At 37.4% G+C, this 23,338-nt stretch overlaps 1 protein-coding gene across 1 annotated transcript; it reads left to right on the top strand.

The window, feature by feature from the left end:
* The first annotated feature begins 6,763 nt into the window (after positions 1–6,763).
* Positions 6,764–13,973, top strand: Mrps30 (mitochondrial ribosomal protein S30). The gene is made up of 5 exons (XM_031360230.1): positions 6,764–7,376; positions 8,639–8,784; positions 9,370–9,475; positions 11,567–11,743; positions 13,568–13,973. The coding sequence occupies exons 1-5, from the start codon at positions 6,800–6,802 to the stop codon at positions 13,882–13,884; spliced, it is 1,323 nt and encodes a 440-aa protein (XP_031216090.1). The 5' UTR covers positions 6,764–6,799; the 3' UTR covers positions 13,885–13,973.
* The last annotated feature ends 9,365 nt before the right edge of the window (positions 13,974–23,338 follow it).

The following is a 23,338-nucleotide window of genomic DNA, read 5'->3' as shown; positions in this document are numbered from 1 at the left end:
GAGAAAATTTCTTGAACAGAACACCAATAGCCTGTGCTCTAAGATCAAGAATTGACAAATGGAACCTCATAAAATTACAAAGTTTCTGTTAGGCAAAAGACACTGTCAATAGGACAAAATGGCAACCAACAAACTGGGAAAAGATCTTTATCTTTTAGAGGGCTAATATCCAATATATACAAAGAACTCAAGAAGTTAGACTCCAGAGCACCAAATAACCCTATTAAAAATGGGGTACAGAGCTAAACAAAGAATTCTCAACTGAGGAATACCAAATGACTGAGAAGCACCTAAAGAAATGTTCAACATCCTTAGTCATCAGGGAAATGCAAATCAAAGCAACCTGAAATTCCACCTCACACCAGTCAGAATGGCTAGGATTAAAAATCTCAGATGACAGCAGATGCTGGAGAGGTTATGGAGAAAGAGGAAAACTCCTTCATTGCTGGTGAGATTGCAAGCTGGTACAACCACTCTGGAAATCAGTTTGGCAGTTCCTCCAGAAATTGGATATAGTACTACCAGCTATACCACTCCTGGGCATATATCGAAAAGAAGCTCTAACATGTAATAAGGACACATGCTCCACTATGTTCATAGCAGCCTTATTTATAACAGCCAGAAACTGGAAACAACCCAGATGTCTCAACAGAGGAATAGATACAGAAAATGTGGTACTTCTACACAATGAAGTACTACTCAGCTATTAGAAACAATATATTTATGAAATTCTTAGGGAAATGGATAGATCAGGAGAATATCATCCTGAGTGAGGTAACTCAGTCACAAAAGAACACACATGGTATGTACTCTCTGATAAGTGGATATTAGTCCAGAAGATCGGAATACACAAAGTACAATCCACAAACCACAAGAAACTCAAGAAGAAGCAACATCAAAGTGTGGAGACTTCGTTCCTTCTTAAATGGGAGAACAAAATACCCATGGAAGGAGTTGTAGAGAAAAAGTATGGAGCAGAGACTGAAGGAAGGACAATTCAGAGACTGTTCCACCTGGGAATCCTTCCCATATTCAATCATCAAATCTAGACACTATTGTGGATGCTGGCAAGTGCTGGCTCCTATCAAGGAGTCCGATATAGCTGTCTCCTGAGAGGCTCTGACAGTACACGACTAATACAGAAGTAGAATAATACACAGCCATCCATTGGACTGAGTACAGGGTCCCCAATGAAGGAGCTAGAGAAAGGACCCAAGGAGCTGAGGGGTTTGCAGCCCCTTAGGACAAACAACAATATGAACTAACTAGCACCCTCAGAGCTCCCAGGGACTAAATCACCAACCAAAGAGTACACATGGTGGGACTCATGGCTCCAGCAGCATGTGTATAGCAGAGGATGGCCCAGTCGGTAATCAATGGGAGGAGAGGCCTTTGGCCCTGTGAAGGTTCTGTGCCCCAGTGTAGGGGAATGCCAGGGCCAGGAAGGGGGAGAAGATGGGTTGGTAAGCAGGGGGAGGAGAGAGGGGACAGGATTTTTGTTTTTGTTTTTGTTTCATTTTATTTCATTTTATTTTATTTAATTTTTTGGAGGGGAAACTGGGAAAGGAGATATCATATGACATGTAAATAAAGAAAATATTTAATAAAAATAAATAAAAAAGAAAATATCCAACAAAAGGGAAATATATATATATATATATATATATATATATATATATATATTGTCACACATTACAACATGAAACTCACCTGAGAGACTGGTCCACAATGATGAAGATCCCATGACTCTGGAATATTTTTAATATTGTGTATTATATGTAAGGATTAAAAATATGAACTAGAATACAATATGGAAAATACAGAGTATGAAATAAAATGCAAAATTCAAAGGAAGTGAATCGCATGCTTTGAACAAAAGACAAAGCTATCTGTGGCATGCTTAATTATAATTTATTTAAAGAAATGCTCTCCAAATAGAAAAAAGTGATCTTCTGTATAGAGTACTCTTACTATATAGATATAGATAATACATAAAATAGCTACAGCTTTGTGAGTTGTATGAAAAGCAATGGCCAGGTTTGCTACTCTGAAACCAAAACTAGAAGAAATAGTGCACATATGGAAAACCATGGCAGTGGACCGCATTATGGTGGGTTTCCTCCGTGTATTAATGGAGACATACTTCAAGGCTAGCACTTTTTTTTAAAAAAAACAAAGTATTATCATCGTATGCATCTGTAATTCCACTTCATGATTTTAAATGAACAAGTCTTTTCTCCTCCTGGTGGCTTCTGGCATCTTCCATATGTGTTGTAGAAAAGAGGGACAGAGGGAATGGGACAAAGAGTTTCTCATGATGGTTGTTTTTCTAATCAAAACAGAATGCCCCTTCTAGAAACATTTTTTTTAAAGGGGGAAGTTTAACATAAAAAAGAAAAGGAAAAAGACAATGAAATGGTGATTTTACTCTCAAAATATTGTTAGATAGCGTCCTACTGGTCTAACTTGAATACCTGAAAAAAATCACTTTAAAGGAAAAAATGTCTTTGGGTCAAAGTTTCAGAATTCCTAGTTCATGACAGTGTGGAGCATGAGGCAGTACATCATGATGGAGGCATGGGATAAACAAAAACTCTCTCCTGATGGGGCCAGAAAAAATAAAGAAGAGGCCAGAATCTCAGTATCCCTTTTATTATCATATATCCATTTTATATGATCTTCTGTATAGAGTACTCTTACTCTATACAGACATTAACTTCTTTTTATTAAGCCCCACCTTCCTAGTGGTTCCTCAACCTCCCAAAGCTCAAGAGGCTCTCATGTAACTCTTAAGGGCATTTGGGGGCACATTTCCAATCTAGGTGATATCACCGTAAACTCAGGACTCATGATAGTGGGTAACCAATGTACATACTACAAATTAACAAAAGTGACTCAAAATTTGGAAACAACCTGTCTACACTCATGAAATCAAAAGGATACATTTTTATATATTATATCACTGGGATACAAAGAAAAAAAACTAAAGGATAGTAATTAAATAAAATCTATGTAATTTAAATATAAAATGGTCTGGAACAACTGACCCAGAAACCATGAAAAAAATGCCCTGTTACATCACTCAACTTGTGACTGCTGTCAGTACAGAAATATTGAAGCCTTTTTTTTATATAAAAAGCAACAATTATCCCTTAACTTAATTATCAATTTTTATTTTTTGTAGAGCTGCATTATATTTAGCTATGTGTGTATATTATTTGTGTGTGCGTGTGCTGTAACTGGAAGTCAGAGGACAACTTGTAGGAATTGATTCTATCCTTATGGTAGTCAGTCTGGGCAGCGGCCCTTTTTAAGCTCTAATTTTTAATATTTTTGTAGTGCTGGATATTGAACGTCAGCCCTCATGCATGCTTTTACCCTAGGCTACACCATCATTCCTTCCGGTCCAATAGCTTCTTCTAACTCCTAATTAAAATGTTAAGTACAGTCTCTGCCTCTCCTTCGGGTGCAGGACAACCCCAATGAGTTGAAACAATAAATTCCTCTTGCTTTTGCATCCAAAAAGAAAAAAATAAGTAGAAAATAGAGAAATATTATAATACAACCTTATATACCTTTACCTAATTTCCGGTAATGCTAATAGCTTTCAGAGCTACAGTACAATAATAGCACTGTGATATTGATAGAATATAAACAGAATGTGGCTGTCATAATAATTGCTACATCGCCTTTTACAACCTTTACCACTCTCTTCCCATCACAGGGACTCCTCAATCTCTGCCACTCCTCAATTAGCTTACCACTTTGGTAATTTGTCATATTAAAAATTCTATAACAATGTAACAAACATGTAACCTTTGGGTATTGTCAAAAAACTCTAGTTCTAGGTAATACATTTTGATTATTACATAAATCAATAATCCATTCCTTGTCCTTTTGAACGTATCTGAAGTTTATGGATCACTTAGCTATTTACCAGTTTATTTGAACTTTCATAGTGTGTGTGTGTGTGTGTGTGTGTGTGTGTGTGTGTGTGTGTGTGTGTGTGTGTGTGTGATGGTTGTGAGTGATGAAATTACATCTTCCCCAAAGCCCCATGTTGAAGCCAGAACTTTCAGTGCTTTTGAGCTTGTAGAAGTAATTAAAGTGTAGTTAAGAGGAGAAGAATAGGGACCTGTAATAAAAGGTTTTCATACAAGAAAACACAGAGGGCATACTTTTTTTTTTTACACTATGTGAATCTATTTACAAGTCAAGAAGCCCTCACAAGATTCTGACCATAATGATACTCTCATCTTGTAATTCCATTCTCCAGAAGAATCCTATCAATTAAGCCATCTAAGATAATTGAAACACAGAAAATAATTAAATCTAAATTAAGTTATGATATTTAAGTTCAACAGCTTTCTAGCCACTCTGAGTTCTAGCCAGAGTCCTAACAATACCAGCAATTGTGTCTAGACACCTCTAAGTTTGACTCTTCTCCTTTCCCTTATAAATTTCTACTACTTCATTGTTGTATGATAACTACCAGAGAAAACTTCTCAGACATAGATTTAAGCCAGCAGAAAGTCTTTATTATTAGCTAGCCAACAACTACACCAAGGGATTCCATGCTGAGTTTTTAACTACAAAAAATAAAATTGAAAATAAAATAAAAATAAAATTAAAATTAAAAATAAAACTAAAAATGTGTTCTGAGTTGATGTACATTAGTTAACAAGAACAGTTAATCAGAAATAAAACTGAAGCCAAAAAAGCAAGATTAGTAAATTTAAAGACTTTTCCCAGAACTGTGGATTTTGATAGATTAGATCTTTGTTTCCATTTTGACAGGTGCTATTGTCTATGTACTAAGTTTTCTTGCCTGATTTCACCTTCTATCATGAAGTCAGTTCTGCTAATGTCTGGGTGCCTACTAAGGTTTGCAGCTCTGTTATACCATTATCTATTTTGTTTTTAAATTCACATGGCCTTTCCACTTGTACTTTCAGGTTATGCTCCCATTTCAGAATCTTTGCATGTGTTTCTCCTTCTGGACCCTCCCTCTCCAATATTTTCATGACTCATTGCTCAAATGATACCTTTACAAACAATAGTACTCTAATCATGCTTTTTTACATTGCAAATATCTGCCCACACACTAGAGTCCACTGATATTTTTCCTTGCCCACTGTATTTTTTCCATGGCACCTATGAATTTATAATAAATCATAAAGTTATGATTATGTTTTTTCGTCCTGTTAAGAATGCAAGGTCTCTTTGGTTCACTATAAAACAGCCTGAGTGGCAGACAACCTGGGATCCAGTTCCAACTCTGCCCCTAAGACACTGGGTAGCTTTTGGCTTTACTTCTGCTTCCTTGCATGCAACATAAAAGATTTGAATCATATTAGAAAAGAAGCACCCTCCTTTCCTAGCTAAAATGTGGTCCTTTACCAGAGTTAGCCCCATTGCAGGGCTTCTCCTGCCTCTCCTCTTAAATACAGGTTAATTATTTTGATTTACTACCATACACAACACAATACACCCTGACAGAATCATGTCTTCTGCTGTTAACTATTCCCTAGAGTTGACATTCACATCTAAAAGAAGTGCTGAAACTGTATGATAACTTATAAAATAATGACTTACATTTTACATGATATTCTAAATGAATGTTTTTGACACAAAATGGCACTTCAACTTATATTGTTATTCAGCAAGTTATCTTTATTCTTTAAGTACTGTGTATGAAGGTTGGGATCATGTCCTCATTTTATTATTAATGTTAAAAGGATATTGAAGAGTAGGTTAGATTAGGTATTTCTCACAAGAGGTATTAATGAAACTCAGGTACTTCATTTCTAAACTTTTGTTCTATAGGACAGAAACTTCATGAGCTGCAACATCAGTTGTAATCTAAAGATATGCATACAGTCTTTTTAGACTTTTTGTTTTCAACAGTCTTAAGAATTATTTCCACAAGTCAAAACCGCTATTATTCTAGCTCTTAGTTATAGCAAAAGTCGCTGAATTAGATTGTCTGAAATGAACTAAGACTTTGAAAGTTTGGTGATTTTTTCACAGATATTTCTGAACATCCATTATGCACGTTTATTGATTGGTTGCTGAAGACTAAAAAATAAAATGATCCTTTCTTTATGAAGTTTATTTTAAAAAATCAGTTCATTTCAAAGTAGCAAAGGGTTTAATACACAGCATAATACAAATTGTTTAGTATGATTTATTTCATGTATTCCCTGACGTCTTGTAGATTCAACTAAAAACACATTTCCCCATTTCAAAATAAATTACCTTACCTCATTAGCATTGAAGAATATATGAAATCATTTTCCTTAAGGATTAGTAGTGTTCACAAGTAAGTGATGTTGGTATAATTTTTATAATTAGCAAGAATAAGTAAAGAGATGTTGTATTTTGCAAAATAGCTTTCTAGTTCTAAAGGGGGTGGAGGGTAACAGACGATATGTGGTTCACAAATGAAGCTAGAACTGTATGGACTTAAAGTTTCTCTTTGGGGGATATTTCTAAATGTTTGCGTGTGAAAAAAAAATGGAGTCCTAAAACATCCTACGAGCATGAACTTTAGTTGTTTCACTCTTCATAGCATAAACCGTGAAAAAACATCAAGGGCAAGCGAGTTCTTTCGCGGACAAATACTCAAAAAAGAATATAACTAACTTCAAGGAACAAGCTGATTGGCTGCAAACTAGATGACTCAACGCGCCACAGGCACAGTGAGCACCCGCCTCCAAGAAGCGATTGGTCCCTACGGCGAGAGAACAGGAACAATTCCTGACAATTGACCTCAAGTTCCGGGTCGCGGAGGGCAAAGATGGCGGTGGCCAGGTATTGGAGGCTAGTACCCCGCGGCCGGGGATTGTCCCAGAATGCCGCTGCTAAGGCGTCCGCCTCGGCCCCCGAGGTGAGCGATCTGGAGGTCGCGGCGACGCCCGTCGCGCGGTACCCGCCGATCGTGGCTTCCATGACTGCCGACAGCAAAGCGGCGCGGCAGCGGCGGGTGGAGCGCTGGCAGGCGACGGTGCACGCCGCCCCGTCAGTGGACGAGAAGATACGAATTCTCACCAAGATGCAGTTCAAGAAGTACGTGGTTCATCCGCAGACTCCCGCCTTGAAAGCCGACCGCTGGTACCAGAGCTTCACCAAGACCGTGTTTGTCTCGGGCCTGCCGCCTGCACCGGCGCTATCCCTGCCCTCGCTCGACCTCGCGGCCCTGCGCGCCGCGGTGTTCGACTGCATCTTGCAGGAGCACGTCTATGTGCAGCGCCGCCAACCCCAGTCCCTCTTCGATCGTCGTCGGGCCCTCGCCTCCACCCTCCTGGACCAGGTAGTGGGGACTCTCGTGAACTTGCTCGCTCCACTCAACCCTGTCCTGACCACCGCTGCTCTCGGTGAGCTTGGGGCTCCCCACTCTGGACAGGGGAGGTGGGATCGCTCTGGGCCAAACTTTCTGCAGGTTTCGGACCAAGTTTCTGGTGGCCTGCCTTCCTAAGGACTACTTGTTAAAGTTTAGACTCAGCTGAAGCTCATCATGTTTCCAATACTTGATCTGGTTTTGTGTCTGACTAGCCAAAAGTTTAAGAGTCTAGTAGAGAGTAACCAACTTGGGGCTGTCTTTTGACTGCTCCACCCGAAAGCTGGGTGACCATATGTAAAACATTATCCCCTCTTACTTTGCCTTAATATCAGGATGAGAATTACGGTACTGTTTGGCCATAGAATAGCAAAAGGTAAATAAGATGTTATCTGCATTACTAACATTTTCTTAGCATTTACGTGTGTCGATCCCTTTTCCAAATGTTCTAAATGCCACCTAATTGATCCTCATAAGAACACAGTACATATCATGAATTCATTTTATAAATGAAGAGCGAAAAGGCACACGTAAAATGTTGCTGCCTTCAGGCCCAATATCTGGTAGGTTGAGGGGTCACGATTCGGTCCCAGTAAACAGAAATTTGTTCATTCAATGTTAATGTGAAAAAGAATGTATGTTTTTGTTGGGTTTTGATGGAGTGATAGTCCAAGGGGTTGAATGCAAAGACTAGGATATCCTCTGCCTTTGACCTACACCCCAGCTGATAATGTGTTTGTAATCCATTTATGTCTGTGATCCAGAATGTGTCTTAGTAATTATTGAGTTAATTCTACCATGCCTGCAGATGTGTGCTAAAGTGAGCCTTTTAGTGTCTATTACTTCCCTTCCTCATTGATACAGGAAAAGTAGTGTTAGGAGGGTACAGTAACTTTTGACTACTCAACATTGGTGGCTTAGAAAACTTAACTTTGTTCAGATGAAAGGAAGTTCATGTTGTATAGAACGGAAGTGTTTGGAATTGTAAGTACCTTTTACAGTAGTAGTAAACTTAGTGCTTCCTAGATCAGTTCTCATCTTATTCTGGTGAGTGGTTGCTGTTCATTTTAGCATCTTTAGTTTTAACTGAGTAACTGTGTTAATTACAGTGGTTAGCAAAATGAAATTTTTGAGTACTGTATTTGAGACATAATGGTTAGAGTATGTAACTCATATTCTTACAGTCTCTGTAGTTTTTATATGTATATATTTTAGACATGTTATTCTTAACATGTTTATGACTGTAATTAATAACTAATTTTCTCTAAGTAATAAAGAAAAATTTGAATCTCTTGATAGATTGTAAACGCCCTGTTGACTTTTACTGGTTGCGTGGTGAAGAGCGCATTCCTGCTGGTCATCGCAAAGGTCATATTGATGCTTTACGGTACCAAATAAATGATAAACCACACAACCAGATTCGAATATCTAAGCAACTGCCTGAGGTAAGAGTTTTGTATCTGTTGGCATCTGGTGTGAGCATTGCCAAAGGGCAATAAAGTAACCTGATGAGTATGTTGAGGTATGGTTGGTAGATTTCTTGCCTTCCATGTTTGTTCATGATGCCAACTTATCTGGAAATCTTTTTCGACTTTCTGGTTTGGAATGATATGTTCTACCAAGGTCAAACAGGTAAGGCATCAATGTGGCAAAATCAATTTATGATTGTTTATTATAGCAGGATTTTTAAAAATTTCTACATATGACCACTTTAGTCCTATCAACAGAGATTAGTACAGTAAGCTCTTCTATTTTAAAAATGTTGTCTGAAACACTCCAGAAGTCAGAGCACTTCAGATTTAGCATTTGATTTAGGAATGCCCATCCTGTCAACTCTGGATATTCCAAATTCTGCAAACCTGAAGTCTGAAACACTTCTGGTCCCTAGCATTTTGTTTCAGAGATACTCAATTTGTATAATAAGATTATTTTGTAAGAAATAACTCATTGAAAGAATTTAAATGTAAGATATTGTAAATGAGGTGGATACAATGTTTCTGAATTCCCTTTGTGTTTTTTTATCCTTCAAGTTTGTGCCATTGGATTATTCCATTCCTGTAGAAATCCCTGAGATGAAGTGTAAACCGGACAAGCTTCCATTGTTCAAACGGCAGTATGAAAACAGTATATTTATTGGTAAGTTTCTCTGTATATATTGACCCATAGAAGATATATGGGGAAATTTAATTTTAAATATTATATTTTATTATTTTTTTTTTGATGAAGACAGGCTTTCTTGTCTCAGTTAGCTTTGAACTCATTATTATGTAGCCCTGACTGCTCCTGAACCTGGGGCAGGAGCCCCCTTGCCTCTTCCTTCTTACTGTAGAGTAGTATATTACCACACCTAGCTCAGAATTAATTTCTTAAAGACTGAGAAGGTTAATTGGCTATAAGCAATATTGTTCATAATCTCAGAAGTGGGAGGCAACAGGGGTTTGTTTTGGTTGTTTTTGTTTGTTTCTTTGTTTTTTGGAGGGGAAACTGGGAATGGAGAAATTTATATGTAAATAAAGAAAATATCTAAAAAAAAAAGATTAAATAAAAAAAAGGAAGAAAATTGGAGAGAAATTTAGCTCTTGAAAGTTTTGCATCTGCTGCATTAACAACATTTAAACTTCAAAAATTGTTATTCTTGTGAGGCTTTTTGTTTTATTATATAGAAAAAGTAGTTTGTATTTTGTATGCTTAGAACTGGATGTGGGATCATGAATGGCCTTTTATTGACGCATCCTGATCATTCTACACATTGTAGGTACATCAAGAGTTCAAGTGCTTGTGGGCCTCACATCTGCCCTAACACACCTTGATATTCTATACACTTATAAGTTCCTTGGTGACCCAACAAAGACCTTCAGAAAGCCATTGTAATAGTCCTCTCGACCATTGTGTTAGTCTTTCTCAGCCACTTGGTCTTAGTGACTGGGAATTGTTTTGAAATTGCTCTAGCAGTGAAGTGGAGTGTGTCTGTATTTCATGGAAGCTGGACTGCCACTCCTTTCTGCCTTTGCTCTCTTTTCCCCTTTGCCTTGCACTTCTTTTTCTGTCCTATGTTTTTATCCACTGGTCTTAAGTTTGTTTCTCTTTCTGCCTTTGCTTGCTTTTCTCTCCTTCCTGTCTTTTTCTCTGGCTGGCTTAACAATCATTGTGGAGTAGTGGATGGCCTTGAAACTGCAGATCCTCCTTCCCCCAGATCCCCATTGCCGAGTGGGGGCAGGGCATGCATCACTGTGCTGATATTATGTATCTTCAGACTCAAATCACAGCTTCTTGTGCTCTAGGCAAACACTACCCACTAAGATACTGACTTTCTTTACTTAGAAATATAAAAACCAGAATACACATGGTGGGACTTATGGCTCCAGCAGCATATGTAGGAGAGGATGGCTTTCTTGGTCATCAGTGGGAGGGGAGGCCCTTGGTCCTGTGAAGGCTCTAATGCCCCAGTGTAGGGGAATGCCAGGGCCAGGAGCAGGAGTGAGTAGGTTGATGAGCAGGGGGAGGGGGAGGGGATAGGGGTTTTCAGTGGGGAAACGAAGAAAGGGGATAACATTTGAAATGTAAATAAAGAAAATATCTAATAAAAAATAAAAAAATAAAAGTAAAAGAAATTTTAAAAAAAGAAATATAAAGACTTTTTTTAAAAAATGAACAAAAATACTGTTCTTACATTCATTGTAATTTTACTTGTTACATTAATTTTATATCTTATTGTGAATATGTGTGCATAATATGCATGTGGGTGTGCAAATGCTGCAGAGCACGTGTGGAGGTCAGAGAGTGCCTTTGTGCAACACATTCTTCTTTCTGCAGTGTGGGTTCCAGACATTCAACTCAAGTCATTAGGGTTGCCCAGCAAGCACTTTTACCTCCTGAGCCTTCATAAAGTGCATCCTCCAAGGGATACTGTAATAGTAGCTCTTAATAATGACTGAGAGGGATTGGTAGAGTTAAGTAATGGAAAATTATGAGTGCCTTTTATATGTATCTTTCTGGCTTATTTTGGGCCCTGGTGAGCCTTGTTATAATGAGCAGGTTGGGAGTTGTTTTTAAGTAACTACTGTAGTCAATAAAAAATATGTAAGGCGATTCAGTGTACTTATGTATTTCAAGTATTGAATGTATGTTCCAAGAAGAAAGGTGTGCTTGAGACAAATGCTGAAGCATATGCTGCTAGGCTTGTGCATACTCTCATTTCATCTGAAATGATTTTATTCTTTCCATTAGGCTCAAAAACAGCAGATCCATGCTGTTATGGCCACACCCAGTTTCATCTGTTACAGGACAGACTGAATAGGAAAAGTCTGATAAAACAAAACCAAGCTGAGCAGGTAGAAGCTGTCTTCAGAGCCAATGCCATTGCAAGTCTTTTCGCTTGGACAGGAGCACAAGCTATGTACCAAGGTAAGCCCAATGTGGTGGTAGTTTTCGTTCTTGAAAGTATAACATTTTTGACAATGGAATTACTGATTTTTTTTTTCTCTAGGTAAAAACAGACTTTGGATCTGAACATTTTTATATAAAATGCCATTGAGTTAGGAAAGAAAATGAGACCAGAGTGAAGACTGATTAGGAACCTTTCCATTCAGTAGATACAAGTGCATCCAGCGGGATATGTGGGCCATGCTATACCTGTGGAGGTCACAGGGCAACCTTCTGTGGAGTACTTGTCACCTCATTCTAGGCCCAGGAGTTGTACTTGAGTCTTCAGAATGTTGCCTAATGAGTCATCTCTCCAGCCCTTCAATGCATTTTATGATAGAGTTGTTACTGTTGGAGACAGTGTTGAATAACACAAGCCTAACTCCCCTAGAGCTTTTATTACAGTGGAAATTGAGAGATAATTATGTACTATTTACAGAGTGGTGATGTTATGGGAAAGAATGCCAGCATTAAGGCAAAATCTATTTGAATAGGGTTATTATAGAAAGATGTCTGGAAGTGACTTTATTTCAGAAACTTGAATGGTGATGAGCTATTCATGCAGAATCTAGGAGAAGAGACACTGAGATAATAGCCTCTTGGCTATTTGAGGAATAGTCCAAATAAGTCTCTGTAATGAGAACAGGCTGCTGAAGTATGTATGGAACAACATAGATGCTGGTGACTAGTAAAGGAGAGAAGAGAAAAAGGAGAATGCTATGAAATGATGTAACAGAAGGTAGAAGCTATATCATGTAGGACTTTATTTTCCTAGGCTGGAGTTCTGACCAAGGACTGCTACCTACCAAGCAAATCCTCTATCAAAGGGCTATAATCCTCATCTTCCTGTTCTTTCAGAGCCAAAAATTACAAAATATGAACTAGACTAATTCTGTATAATAACCCAGAAGGAGTTTTAATATAGATTGTTCATACTGGAGTCCTTCTTTTCATTGATAGATATGCTTTTATTGCTGGCTTATATTTCTTTAATAGGAGGGAAAGGTGACAATAGGTGCATTTGAGGTCATCAGGAAGGGTCAGTGGCACTTCCAGTGACACTGTATGTTCATGAATGATAAAGTGTTACCTAGTGCGTTTGAGAAGTAACTTTTGTTAGATCTCTCCATTAAGGATTTAGTTTAAAATATACATGTGGAGAAATTAAATGGATTCCTGGCCTTGGCAGTATTTAAGAGTATTTAAGCAGTCAGAATAGAACAAAAATCAACCAGAGTACTTGAGTAGATAAGGAATTAAGGTATCCTTTGACCTTATGACCTGAGACACCAGAGGCAATGACACCAATTCTTATAACCTCTTAGTGTTTTCAAATGACTCTGGATTATCCAAAGGCATGGTGTTGAAACTATAGGAAGCTGGACTTCTCCTGACGATTCTGAGAGCTTGTGCATGTATCTGTAATTAGTGAAATAAATGGTCATAATGAATATTGGGTTTTACGTGGTGCTAGTGTGGACATTTTTTGAGCATGGTCTTAGTCGTTAAGTTAATACCAATTGCAGAATGCTTCCTGTAGGCAAAGCTTCTTATAACTAAGTGAATGCTGGAAGCTACTGAAGATTGAATTTGTAGAAAAGGATGGATCATAAGTCTGGGGCCTCTAGAAGCAAGGAAACATTAATACAGCAATAGAATATAGAGTTGGTGACAAAACCAGGGAAATTAGGAGTCAGGGATTTTGTGGGTCAGAGTTTCCAGAGGTTTTCCTACTCTCTGGAGGATAAAATTGTTTGGATAAAAGTTATCAGTGTGCGAACATCCCACCGTTGTTTTCTTCTACAGGGTTCTGGAGTGAAGCAGATGTTACTCGGCCTTTTGTCTCCCAGGGTGTGATCACAGACGGAAAATATTTTTCTTTTTTCTGCTACCAGTTAAATACTTTGGCACTGACTGTCCAAGCTGATCAAAATAACCCACGTAAAAATATATGTTGGGGGACACAGAGTAAGCCTCTTTATGAGACAGTAGAAGATAAAGATGTGAAAGGCTTTGATGATGATGTTCTCCTGCAGATAGTTCACTTTCTACTAAATAAACCAAAAGAAGACAGGACACAGCTGTTGGCAAGCCAGGAGAAAGCACTTGATCCGGGACCTTGATGGTATTTAGGTTTCACCAGAGGAACAATAAAATCATTTAAAGATTGTGTAACTGTCTGTCAATAAACACATTGGTTTTTGAAAATCCAGATTTCTTATGTTGACCTGTCATTAAACCTTGCATTCTGTTCAATTTCTTTACTGAAAGATTTAGTTTTAGATGTAAGGATGGTGATCCACACACATTTGCTTCTCCCATACCCTGTGTCTGTCTCTTTAAAGAAATATTTAAAAAAATGTATTTGTATATTGCTAATAACAGTATTGGGCTATCTTTAATAGCTTGCTATTTTGTGTCATTTAAAAGGCAGTAGAGTAGGGTGCTAGAGAGAAGGTTCTTGCTTTTCCACAGAGCCTGGCTTTGATCCTAGCCCTTAACTTACAAACCTCTATGTCCTGATCCAGTGCCCTCTTCTGACCTCTGAGTGCCCTCTTCTGACATGCCTGCAAAACACTCATACACATAAAATCAAAAACATTAAATATGTGTTTCATATTCTTTTAAATTGCTAATAACGAGAGTTTTAGAGCATTCTTCAAACGGGGCTGTTTTGCACAAGCTACCTGAAGGCTTTTAAATAAAATATTTGGTCTTTATTTTAAAAGGAATGAAAAATGGATAATATGACTAGGCTATAATGGCAGCATCTTGTTAATTCATTCCAGTTAACATGTAGTGGGATGTTTAAGTGTATCCTGCTGGGGACAGCCTGAGGCTGCTCTCGACTTGGCTGTGCTGCTTTGCTGATCCACTTTAAGAATCTAGAATCAGATATAGGCGTTTAATATAAGTTGAATGGATATAAGTTAATTACCAGTTATTTTAGCTTGAGGTCCAACATATCACTTGTTTATATATTTTTAAGATTTATTTGTTTGTGTTGGTGTTTCCCTGAATGTTTGTCAGTGTGCTTTGTGGGTACAGTGCCTGCAGAAGCCAGGAGAGGGCATCAGAACCCTGGGGTTACTGGTAGAGCTATAAGTTGGGTTCTGGGAATCAAGCTAAGTTTTCTGGAAGAGCAACCAGTGCTCTTAATCACTGAGCCCTCTCTCCAGCCCACACATTTTATATCAGCAAATTTAGTTCTTTATGTAGCTCTTCACACATTTCATACTTGATATTTTGTAAAATTGTGAGTACTTTTTTTTTCTAATTGTTTATATTGCTCAAAAGTGGCTAGTGTTGATGTCTGTTTCTTTTGTAAAAAGCTAAATCACAAATTGGTTAGTTTTTGCAGTTCATTATTAGGAGGTGTAGTACCCTATGTCCCGTCTAACTTGGTTTACTCTGACCTTACTTATCAACATAGGTAGAAATAAGCTTTTGTGTGGACCAGTTCTGGGTCATGTTTTATTCAGCATGTTACCCACTTTTTGTGATTTTGATGATTACTTCATAAATAAGCCCTGACTATCTTGATTGAACACATCCCTGGCTTTCCTCCTATTTTGTTGACAATTCTTTCAAACTCCTCCTGGCTGTTCTACCTTTCCTCAACTATTGACATACCTCCAAGTTGGTTGTTTGTTTTGTTGTTGTTTTTTTTTTTTTTTTCTTTCGAGACAGGGTTCCTCTGTATAGCCCTGGCTGTCCTGGAACTCACTCTGTAGACCAGGCTGGCCTCGAACTCAGAAATCCACCTGCCACCCAAGTGCTGGGATTAAAGGCATGCACTACCACTGCCCGGCTTACCTCCAAATTTTATTCTGGTCTCTCTGTTCTTTATCTAGTCCCCCTAGGTGGCATAAGATGGCAAGGACTTAGATATAAACACATTCAAAATTAGAGCTTGCCTTCAGTTTTACCTTAACCTCGTGTATAATTAAGCAGGTCTGAGTGAGTAAGCTTGTGGGTAATTTTCTTCATAACTTACAGTTCTCTCAGGAAAGAACATCAGGATAATAATTCTTTTAATAGGAAACAACCCTGCCAGGTGTAGAGATTTGAATTTGTAATTTGAAGGCAAGAGCATTAGCAGGCTGTCCATGCTCCATGAACCCTTGAGACAACTCTGTTGGGTAAACATCAATAAGGAGCTATCAGCTTTACCTTCGAACCACTTCATTATGGTTGAAAGGGCATTTTAAAATTATATTTGCTACTTAAAATTCACAAAACTTTCATTATACATTTGTTTTACCTTATTCCAAGTAATGGATTTCTGGAATCAAATACTAAACTTGAAATACTTAATTTGTTGTTGTTGTTTTTTTTTTTTTTTTTAAAGAGGCACGTTAATAGACCATGACTATGTCCTGAGTGTTTTTTTTCCACTCCTACTCCCAACTTGTATGTTGAAATTCCAACCTTCAGGCTTGCAAGTAGGCTATGTGTTGACAAATGAAATCAGTGCATGCTATAGGTCCAGAAAATTGATTCACCAGTCCCACCATGGGAGGACAGCAAGAAGCCACTGCTAAGTGCCACATACCTTATCATCACTGCATCTGCTGGGCACCAAGAAAATACATTTCTTTTAGAAGCACCTGTTTTATGGTGTGTTGTTACAGTCAGAATGGACTAAGTACTACTAATTATACCTTGTGAGTTTTGACTAAATTCTAGCAAATGTTATGTAATCCTAAAGTAGTGTTAATTGACAGAATCATTAGACACCTTTACTATTAGAGTAATAACAAGATTGTATCTTTGGCTAGAGGCAAGACTAATATAGTGAACTAGACACAAATAGAATAAATGGGAAAAGTTGCCATAGAGCCTATCTAGCATTACACATGCACGTGCATGTGCCTGCATGCACACACAGACATACACCCTCCTACCTGAAAAGCCATCTTTGTTGTCCAGAGTTTGGTAAAACTTTCTAAAACACTAGCAATAGGATAAAACTAGCTGTATAGTTATTTGGACTCCGGGTTAGAATTACTTTAGGTCAGTTTCCGTGGGGTTTAGCCTCTGTGAAATAAGGCTTTGGAGGTTTAGTCACATAAAACTTGTCTTTTATTTCTAGCCCAACAATATGATTTTTAGGATCTTTTGAAATATTTCAAGACATTTATTAATCATACTAATAGAAAATGTGGGAAAAATTTACAGCTTGAATGTGCGTCAAACAGGGATAATTTAGGTCAGCAACTGATGTTTGGTGATGCCATTCATTGTTACTTAATGGAATGTTTTAATTATTGCAGAGTAAGGAATTATAAAGAAATTATAAAATATCCAAATTCACAGCTTTTCTTGAAAAACTGAAAGATCTGACATCTTCACATTTATGTTCTTAAATGTCAACATGTACTATTCAGGAGCTGGGCATTCCCTGCCCTGGGTCCTTGTGGTTGGCCAGATGTCACTCTGGTTTGACACTGTCAACAACGCCTCCTTCCTTTTGAACTCCGTTAACATCATTGGGTCTACCTGTGAAATGTAGTGCTCCTAAGACATTGACTTTATGAGAGCTACAGCCTAATTTGCTGTTTGGAACTTGCATTATTGATAGCAAAACTCAACCTTTCCTGTTAATTAATTTCAGGGCTTCAGAATCTGTTCTCTAACGATATGCATTTCAATAGTCATCGATTCCCAGAACTTGAAGTGAAAAGTGTGTTTTAAATTTGAGATTTTGCTGGCTGGTTGCTGAATTGAGGGCCTCAATAGCTTGCTTGCTGTTGGTTGGAGGTGCCCTCCACCTCTGCCCTCTATGAGGCTCTGTTAAGACAATCTACATCATGTCATCTTGCAAGAGAGTCTGTATAGAGTCTGCTAACAAGACTACTGGACAAAAACCAAGTCACTTTGTCCAATTCTAAAGCAAGAAGGGATTACGTAGTGATTTGCCCAAAAGAGAGAGCCATTGATTTGGGGGTATGAGTTTTCTCCCTCAAAAGGTTATAAACACAACTGAAGAGAATATGGCTGGAGAATAAGGATAAAACTTCTAGAACTGATTTTCTTTTCATATATATTTAATCTGCTGTTATTTAGGCCTAGAAGTAGTGGCAATAGTGTGGACAGTGTGAATCTTAACGAAGATTCATTAAGTGAATGTAGGATCCTGTCAGTTTGGGGAATATTTCTAATGGAAAGAAATGATACAGTATCAAGATTTTCATTCCTTCTGACTACCCTTACATACCCAATCACTGCTTCTCTGTATACTTTGCCACTCAGTCAGTACATTCCATGTTGGTTAATAGTATGCCTGTGGATATCCAGTTGGATTTGTATAAATAATTAGGTATAGCATATGGAGTTGCAAGGATTATTTTCTTTTCCAATGCCCTTTCATGTCATATTTATTTATTTATGGAAATGTAATTTTCTTAATGAAACAGGTGGGCAGTTTTCAGTTGTCATGAGAATTGGGAGATGTTTGTAAATGTATCCAAATTAGCCTTTGTAATTCTCTCCACCCTTTTTTTATGTGTGTTGACTAAAAAATAGGCTACCTTGACTGTTCTTATAGGAGCTGCTACATGTTTTCTTTGTAATTTTAAACACACCGAGAAACTTCTTTAGGTTCCTGACTGCCAAGGAGTAACGTATAAGACGTAGCCCTGGCCCATAAGCAGATATCCTCAACCCGCATGTGACATGTCTACCCAGTCCCCTCATTACAGCAACACCTAGCCAGGATGTTCCTTGTTGGGCATTGTAAAGGTCTCAATAGCACTCTTGTGTGCATCTTCCTCCAGTGAATAAGTTGGACTGATGCACTGGTATCAGGACTTCTAATCAGATTGATTGTCATGGAAAAATAATATTGTCAATGTTTGCAAGATTCCTTACACAATTAACCATATCTAAAAGAACAGTTTCAACTAGCAGACAACAGAGCTGGAATTTGAAAAGCCAAGCCATAGACAACCTTGCTGTGCAAAGTCTTCCAGAAACTCCATCATTATCATGTCTTATAAAGGAATGATGATACACATGATGTTCTTATCAGTTACAAACAGTTTGAAGAGCTCCAGCTGGACTCAGGTTGAATGAGATCCAGAAACTTTACACATCATTCAAATACGTGCACAGGAAGGTGGGAGGGAAGGGAAACATATGGCAAGCCCATCTCTTAGTGCCAGGTATTACATTGACATTAAAGCAGCCAACACTCTCAATCCTATTCATGTAGAACTGGCTGCGAACACCTAGTCATTTATCGTTGGCTCTGCAGGAGACATAGATATGGGAACACTTTTACAGCAGTGTTCTTTGTAATACCCAATAGCGTGTATACTTGCTTGTCTCTAATGATAATGAATTTTATCCTCTTAAGATGAAAATGAATGATTCGGTTTCCAAAATCAACTTTTCATATAGTTTTGATTTTTATTTTCTTTAGCAAGCTTTGGATCACAGGCCTTGTTACCATGAAACTATGATTGTTATACAACATTTGAAAGAAAGACAAATGTGGAAGAGAATCTCTTGCTATCAAGCTTTCCATAAATCCATCCATGAATTGTGTTAATGTTTTAGAATTTTGAAATCATACGACAGGTGCAGCTTTTAATTTTATCTCCCATAAGCACTTTCCCAAGTTATCAAACAGTTATTTTTGTACAAACAGTGGAATAGAGATATTTACTAGGAGATTGAATATTAATTTTATTATAGTCCTAAAAATCACAAGTATCCCATAAACATGGGAATACCATAATAAGTTAAGTCATTTACAGGAGGAAAAAGAATTAAAATTATCTTCCATTGTAACAAAATCCAAGCATGACAATTATATAAGATTAATTAGTGTGGGTGTGAATGTATTTAATGTGAGGTGGCTCATAAGCTCTCAGATAATTAAATCCTGACTTCAAACATATTTGTAAGATTTCCATATCTTACCACCTGTGTGTGATTCATAACTGAAAATATAAAGGATCCTTGTATTTTGAAAGCTCTAAAAGATAAAAATATCTATACAATTATCTTGTGGTAAAGTATAATTTCTTTTGACCTTTGGAACCCAGACTTTTAAATGTCACTTAAAGAATAGTATTAGGAGCATTAGATGAACTTAATTTTGTTTTAGAATCTGTTTGTCAGTTGAATCTGAAACTTGAGATGGAATTTTTTTCTTTCGTTATTAACTACTTAAATGATGGCTTTTGATCAATATGTTAGTTTCTTTAAACTTAGTTTATCTTACAAGTTCAGAGAATTGGATAAGAAAATCTTTAAATTTCCTCAAGATGAATCATTTTAAGCCTCACCTTTTGGTGTAACGTGCTGTTAACATTGTTTTAAGGCTCTGTTTTGAACTCCCAGTGGCAGCATTCTTAGGGCCTAAAGAGCTATGCAGGTTTGCCTTCCTATTTCACTGGGACTTCCTCACATGTGAGCTCCTGTTTCCCATTTTCACCAATAAAACCCCACACCTTGATGTTACAGGAGAAATGTGCAAAATAAAATGAAGTCTAGCATTCATCCTAGGCCACCCACCACTCAGTATGTAATATCCTCTGAAACATTTGCACCAAAGATCAGTTTTTGAAGGAGAAAGATGTGTTACTGCTCATGGCTGCTGCTTTCTTGATTGGAACTGTGCTGATGATCAGACAATCAATATTTGAGCTTAAATCTGTTTTTTCTTTGCTTTCAACCATTAGTTTTAGCTTGGTATTTTAAAAATATTTTTGTTAATCCTTTGAAAATTCCATTAATTATAATTTTTATCATATTCTCTCATGATATTCATGTCACTGTTGCACCAGAAGGCATAGCTTAGCAGGTCAGTCACTATTCTTTGCTTGCAGGGTTCACAGCTGAGTAAGACTGACAATGACTTCTCTGCTCTGATGTCCTGCATACCGCGTTCCAGCACTATGGGAGCTGGCCAGTAGGAAGGGAGTTTCCAGGTCAATGACAGCTTGAGTTTTCACTGTTTTATGACTCAAGTATGTAGTGTCCTCAGGAAAAAGAAAAGAGTCTTAACATGACATTCTGGAGGATAACCAAGATCAATGGCAACAGGCTGTAATAGTTGGAGTCTATATGACATTACTGGCCAACAACTCCAATAGAAGTAACCCATTCCTAACACTGGCCTTTTTATTTGTCAGTCTGTGTATCTAGTAAGATTCTTGCTGCTCCACTTATACTCTTTTTAAATATATGTATTTTTTCTATGTTGGAAGCTTCTAGAGCAGTTTTTCATTAGAACTTTTCAGAAGGTCCTTAGTTGCCCTTCTCCACCTTCCCTCCTGTATTCTGCAAGCCCACCTCACATCACATTTAAGCCTTTCTTTTGCCCTTTAAGGTGTTTTATCTCTCTTCCCTGAAAACCCACACTCCCCATAGCCCCATACTGATTTTCTGATCTTTGTGGGTATTTCAGATGAAGCACACATATCCTAAGATTTAAAGCAAATATCTGCAAATGAGAGGAAAATGTGTCTGTGTGAATCTTGGCTGCCTCACTCATGATTGGTTCCAGCTCCATGCAATTACTTGAGAAACTTATAATTTATAATTTCCAAACATATGAATAACATTCGGGGTGTAAATATACTCAATTTTCATTATCCATTCATTAGTTGCTGGGAATCCAGGCTGTTGCCATTTCCTGTATTTTGTGGATAGAGAAGTAACGAACCTGGGTGAGAAAGTATCTCTGTAGTAAGATGTAGACTCAGTGTGTGACCACTGAGTGTATACCTGAATCATCTGATAGACCTATTTTTAGTTTTCTGTGGAATCTCCACACCGATTTCCTTAATTCCTGCATGGGTTTTCACTTTCACCATTAATGAGTCATGTGTTCACATCTTCTTTGGTCACATTCACACAAGCATTTGTTTTTGAGCTTATCCTGACTGGAATGAGATAATATAACTAATGTCTGTTTATTTCCATGCACTGCTTCATCAGTCCTTGATAGTCTGGTTGACAAAATCATCCTGTATCCAATAACAAAAGACAAAATTAAAATTGATAGGCTTATGATATTTTTAACAAGTTACTGGAGGTAATCAGGATTTATGATCTTTAGTTACCACTTAATGAAGTTTTCATTTTTGTGTTACATTATTTCTATAAATCTAATTTTCTATTTGATAAATTTACAGAAATTGTAAGTGGTTCATAAAAACTAGGAACTTCACTTTCCCCTAGAAAGTGGAGAGCTTAATATAAAGTTTTAAATTAGCTATGTGGAAGAAGTATCTTGATTATTTTTACTGTTTAATTTCAAAACAATTTGGATTTTATGTTTTATTTAACACAAATCAAACTTATGTCTAAATATAAAATACATTTTTATTCTACACTTATAGGTAAACGAGCATTAATAAAGCAGTTAAACAGTGACTTCTCCCCAAACTAATAGCTTAAAAACTGTGAAAATATATGTATGATAAACAGAACAAGATACACCCAAGTCATGCTATCAATTTTGCTGAGAATGAAATGACATGAATCTTAAAATATTTTTTCTGACTGAATTCTTTCTCCTCCATAACATGAAATATTTCCCAGATACTACATTTTTCCTTTTACATCACTGTGGAGCCACATCACTGCCCCAGTGGAGTCTCACACTCTTCTTGCAAAGCTAAACTTCCTTTACTTCTATTTTACCACTTGGCACCGGTTTGGCCATTCTTCACTCTCTTCTCTTCTTGTTGCACAGCAATTTGTTAGCATTTTGACCTATAGCTTTACTTTCCCAAATAGAGTCACAGCTGTTCTGTCAGTTCCTCCTGTCTAGATAGTATGCATTTTAAAAGATGCATGAACTCTTTATTAACTTCAGTTAAAAATGAATAGCATCAACATTATCCAAAAGAATATGCAGTTAGTAAAGACGTAAACAAAACTTCAGATAGCTTGCACTGGTATAAAAGCAGCATACTCTTGCTTCGATACACACTGTCTTTAACCATGGTCAGTAAAAGAGTGCAACAAATTTATCAGAGTTCACATTGTCTTGTCTTCCCTTGACAACCCCGACAAATGGATTTGTGACTAGTGCTATGGGACATTTTCAGTCCTGCCAAACATTTTGTCGAGTCACATAGATATTGTGGAGAAGAGGTTATATTTTTAGTAAAGGAATTGTTCCCTCTGGGAAAAGGGACTGAGCGTGGGTGCATTGAAACAAGTGACAAGAAATGGAGGTCATTTATTGTAGCTGTCCTCTTTGTCCTATATTTATAGTCGCTAAGCATTCCTTGGGGATCGAACTCAGAGCTGGGCTTGGAGAAGTACAATTTTTATATACTGGCAGTTCTCCGAAAAGAGGTATTTGTTATGTCACTTATGCACACGAAATAAAGGAACTTTAATAATAAATAATCCGGTGATACAACATTATAACAGTAATAAATCTTACTAGAAATAGTAATCTTAAAATTTGGTTGTTTGAAAATTATAACTGTCAGTTATTGGACTTGATGGAAAGTCAGAAACCATTTAAGTGGGAGTTGACTTCTTTGGGAAATACTCTGTATTTACTCTAAACAGTGGAACAGTTTGAATACTTTCATCTGATAG

The sequence above is a fragment of the Mastomys coucha genome, unplaced genomic scaffold (assembly GCF_008632895.1).
Source record: "Mastomys coucha isolate ucsf_1 unplaced genomic scaffold, UCSF_Mcou_1 pScaffold8, whole genome shotgun sequence".
NCBI lineage: Eukaryota > Metazoa > Chordata > Mammalia > Rodentia > Muridae > Mastomys > Mastomys coucha.
Note: the sequence above shows the minus strand (reverse complement) of the source record. Positions and strands in the feature narration are given on the sequence as shown.

Coding starts and splice junctions, on each gene's coding strand:
- Mrps30 (XM_031360230.1), top strand. CDS start 6,800: ATGGCGGTGGCCAGGTATTGGAGGCTAGTACCCCGCGGCCGGGGATTG. Junction 7,377..8,638: donor CCTGACCACCGCTGCTCTCG/GTGAGCTTGGGG, acceptor ATCTCTTGATAG/ATTGTAAACGCCCTGTTGAC. Junction 9,476..11,566: donor TGAAAACAGTATATTTATTG/GTAAGTTTCTCT, acceptor TCTTTCCATTAG/GCTCAAAAACAGCAGATCCA.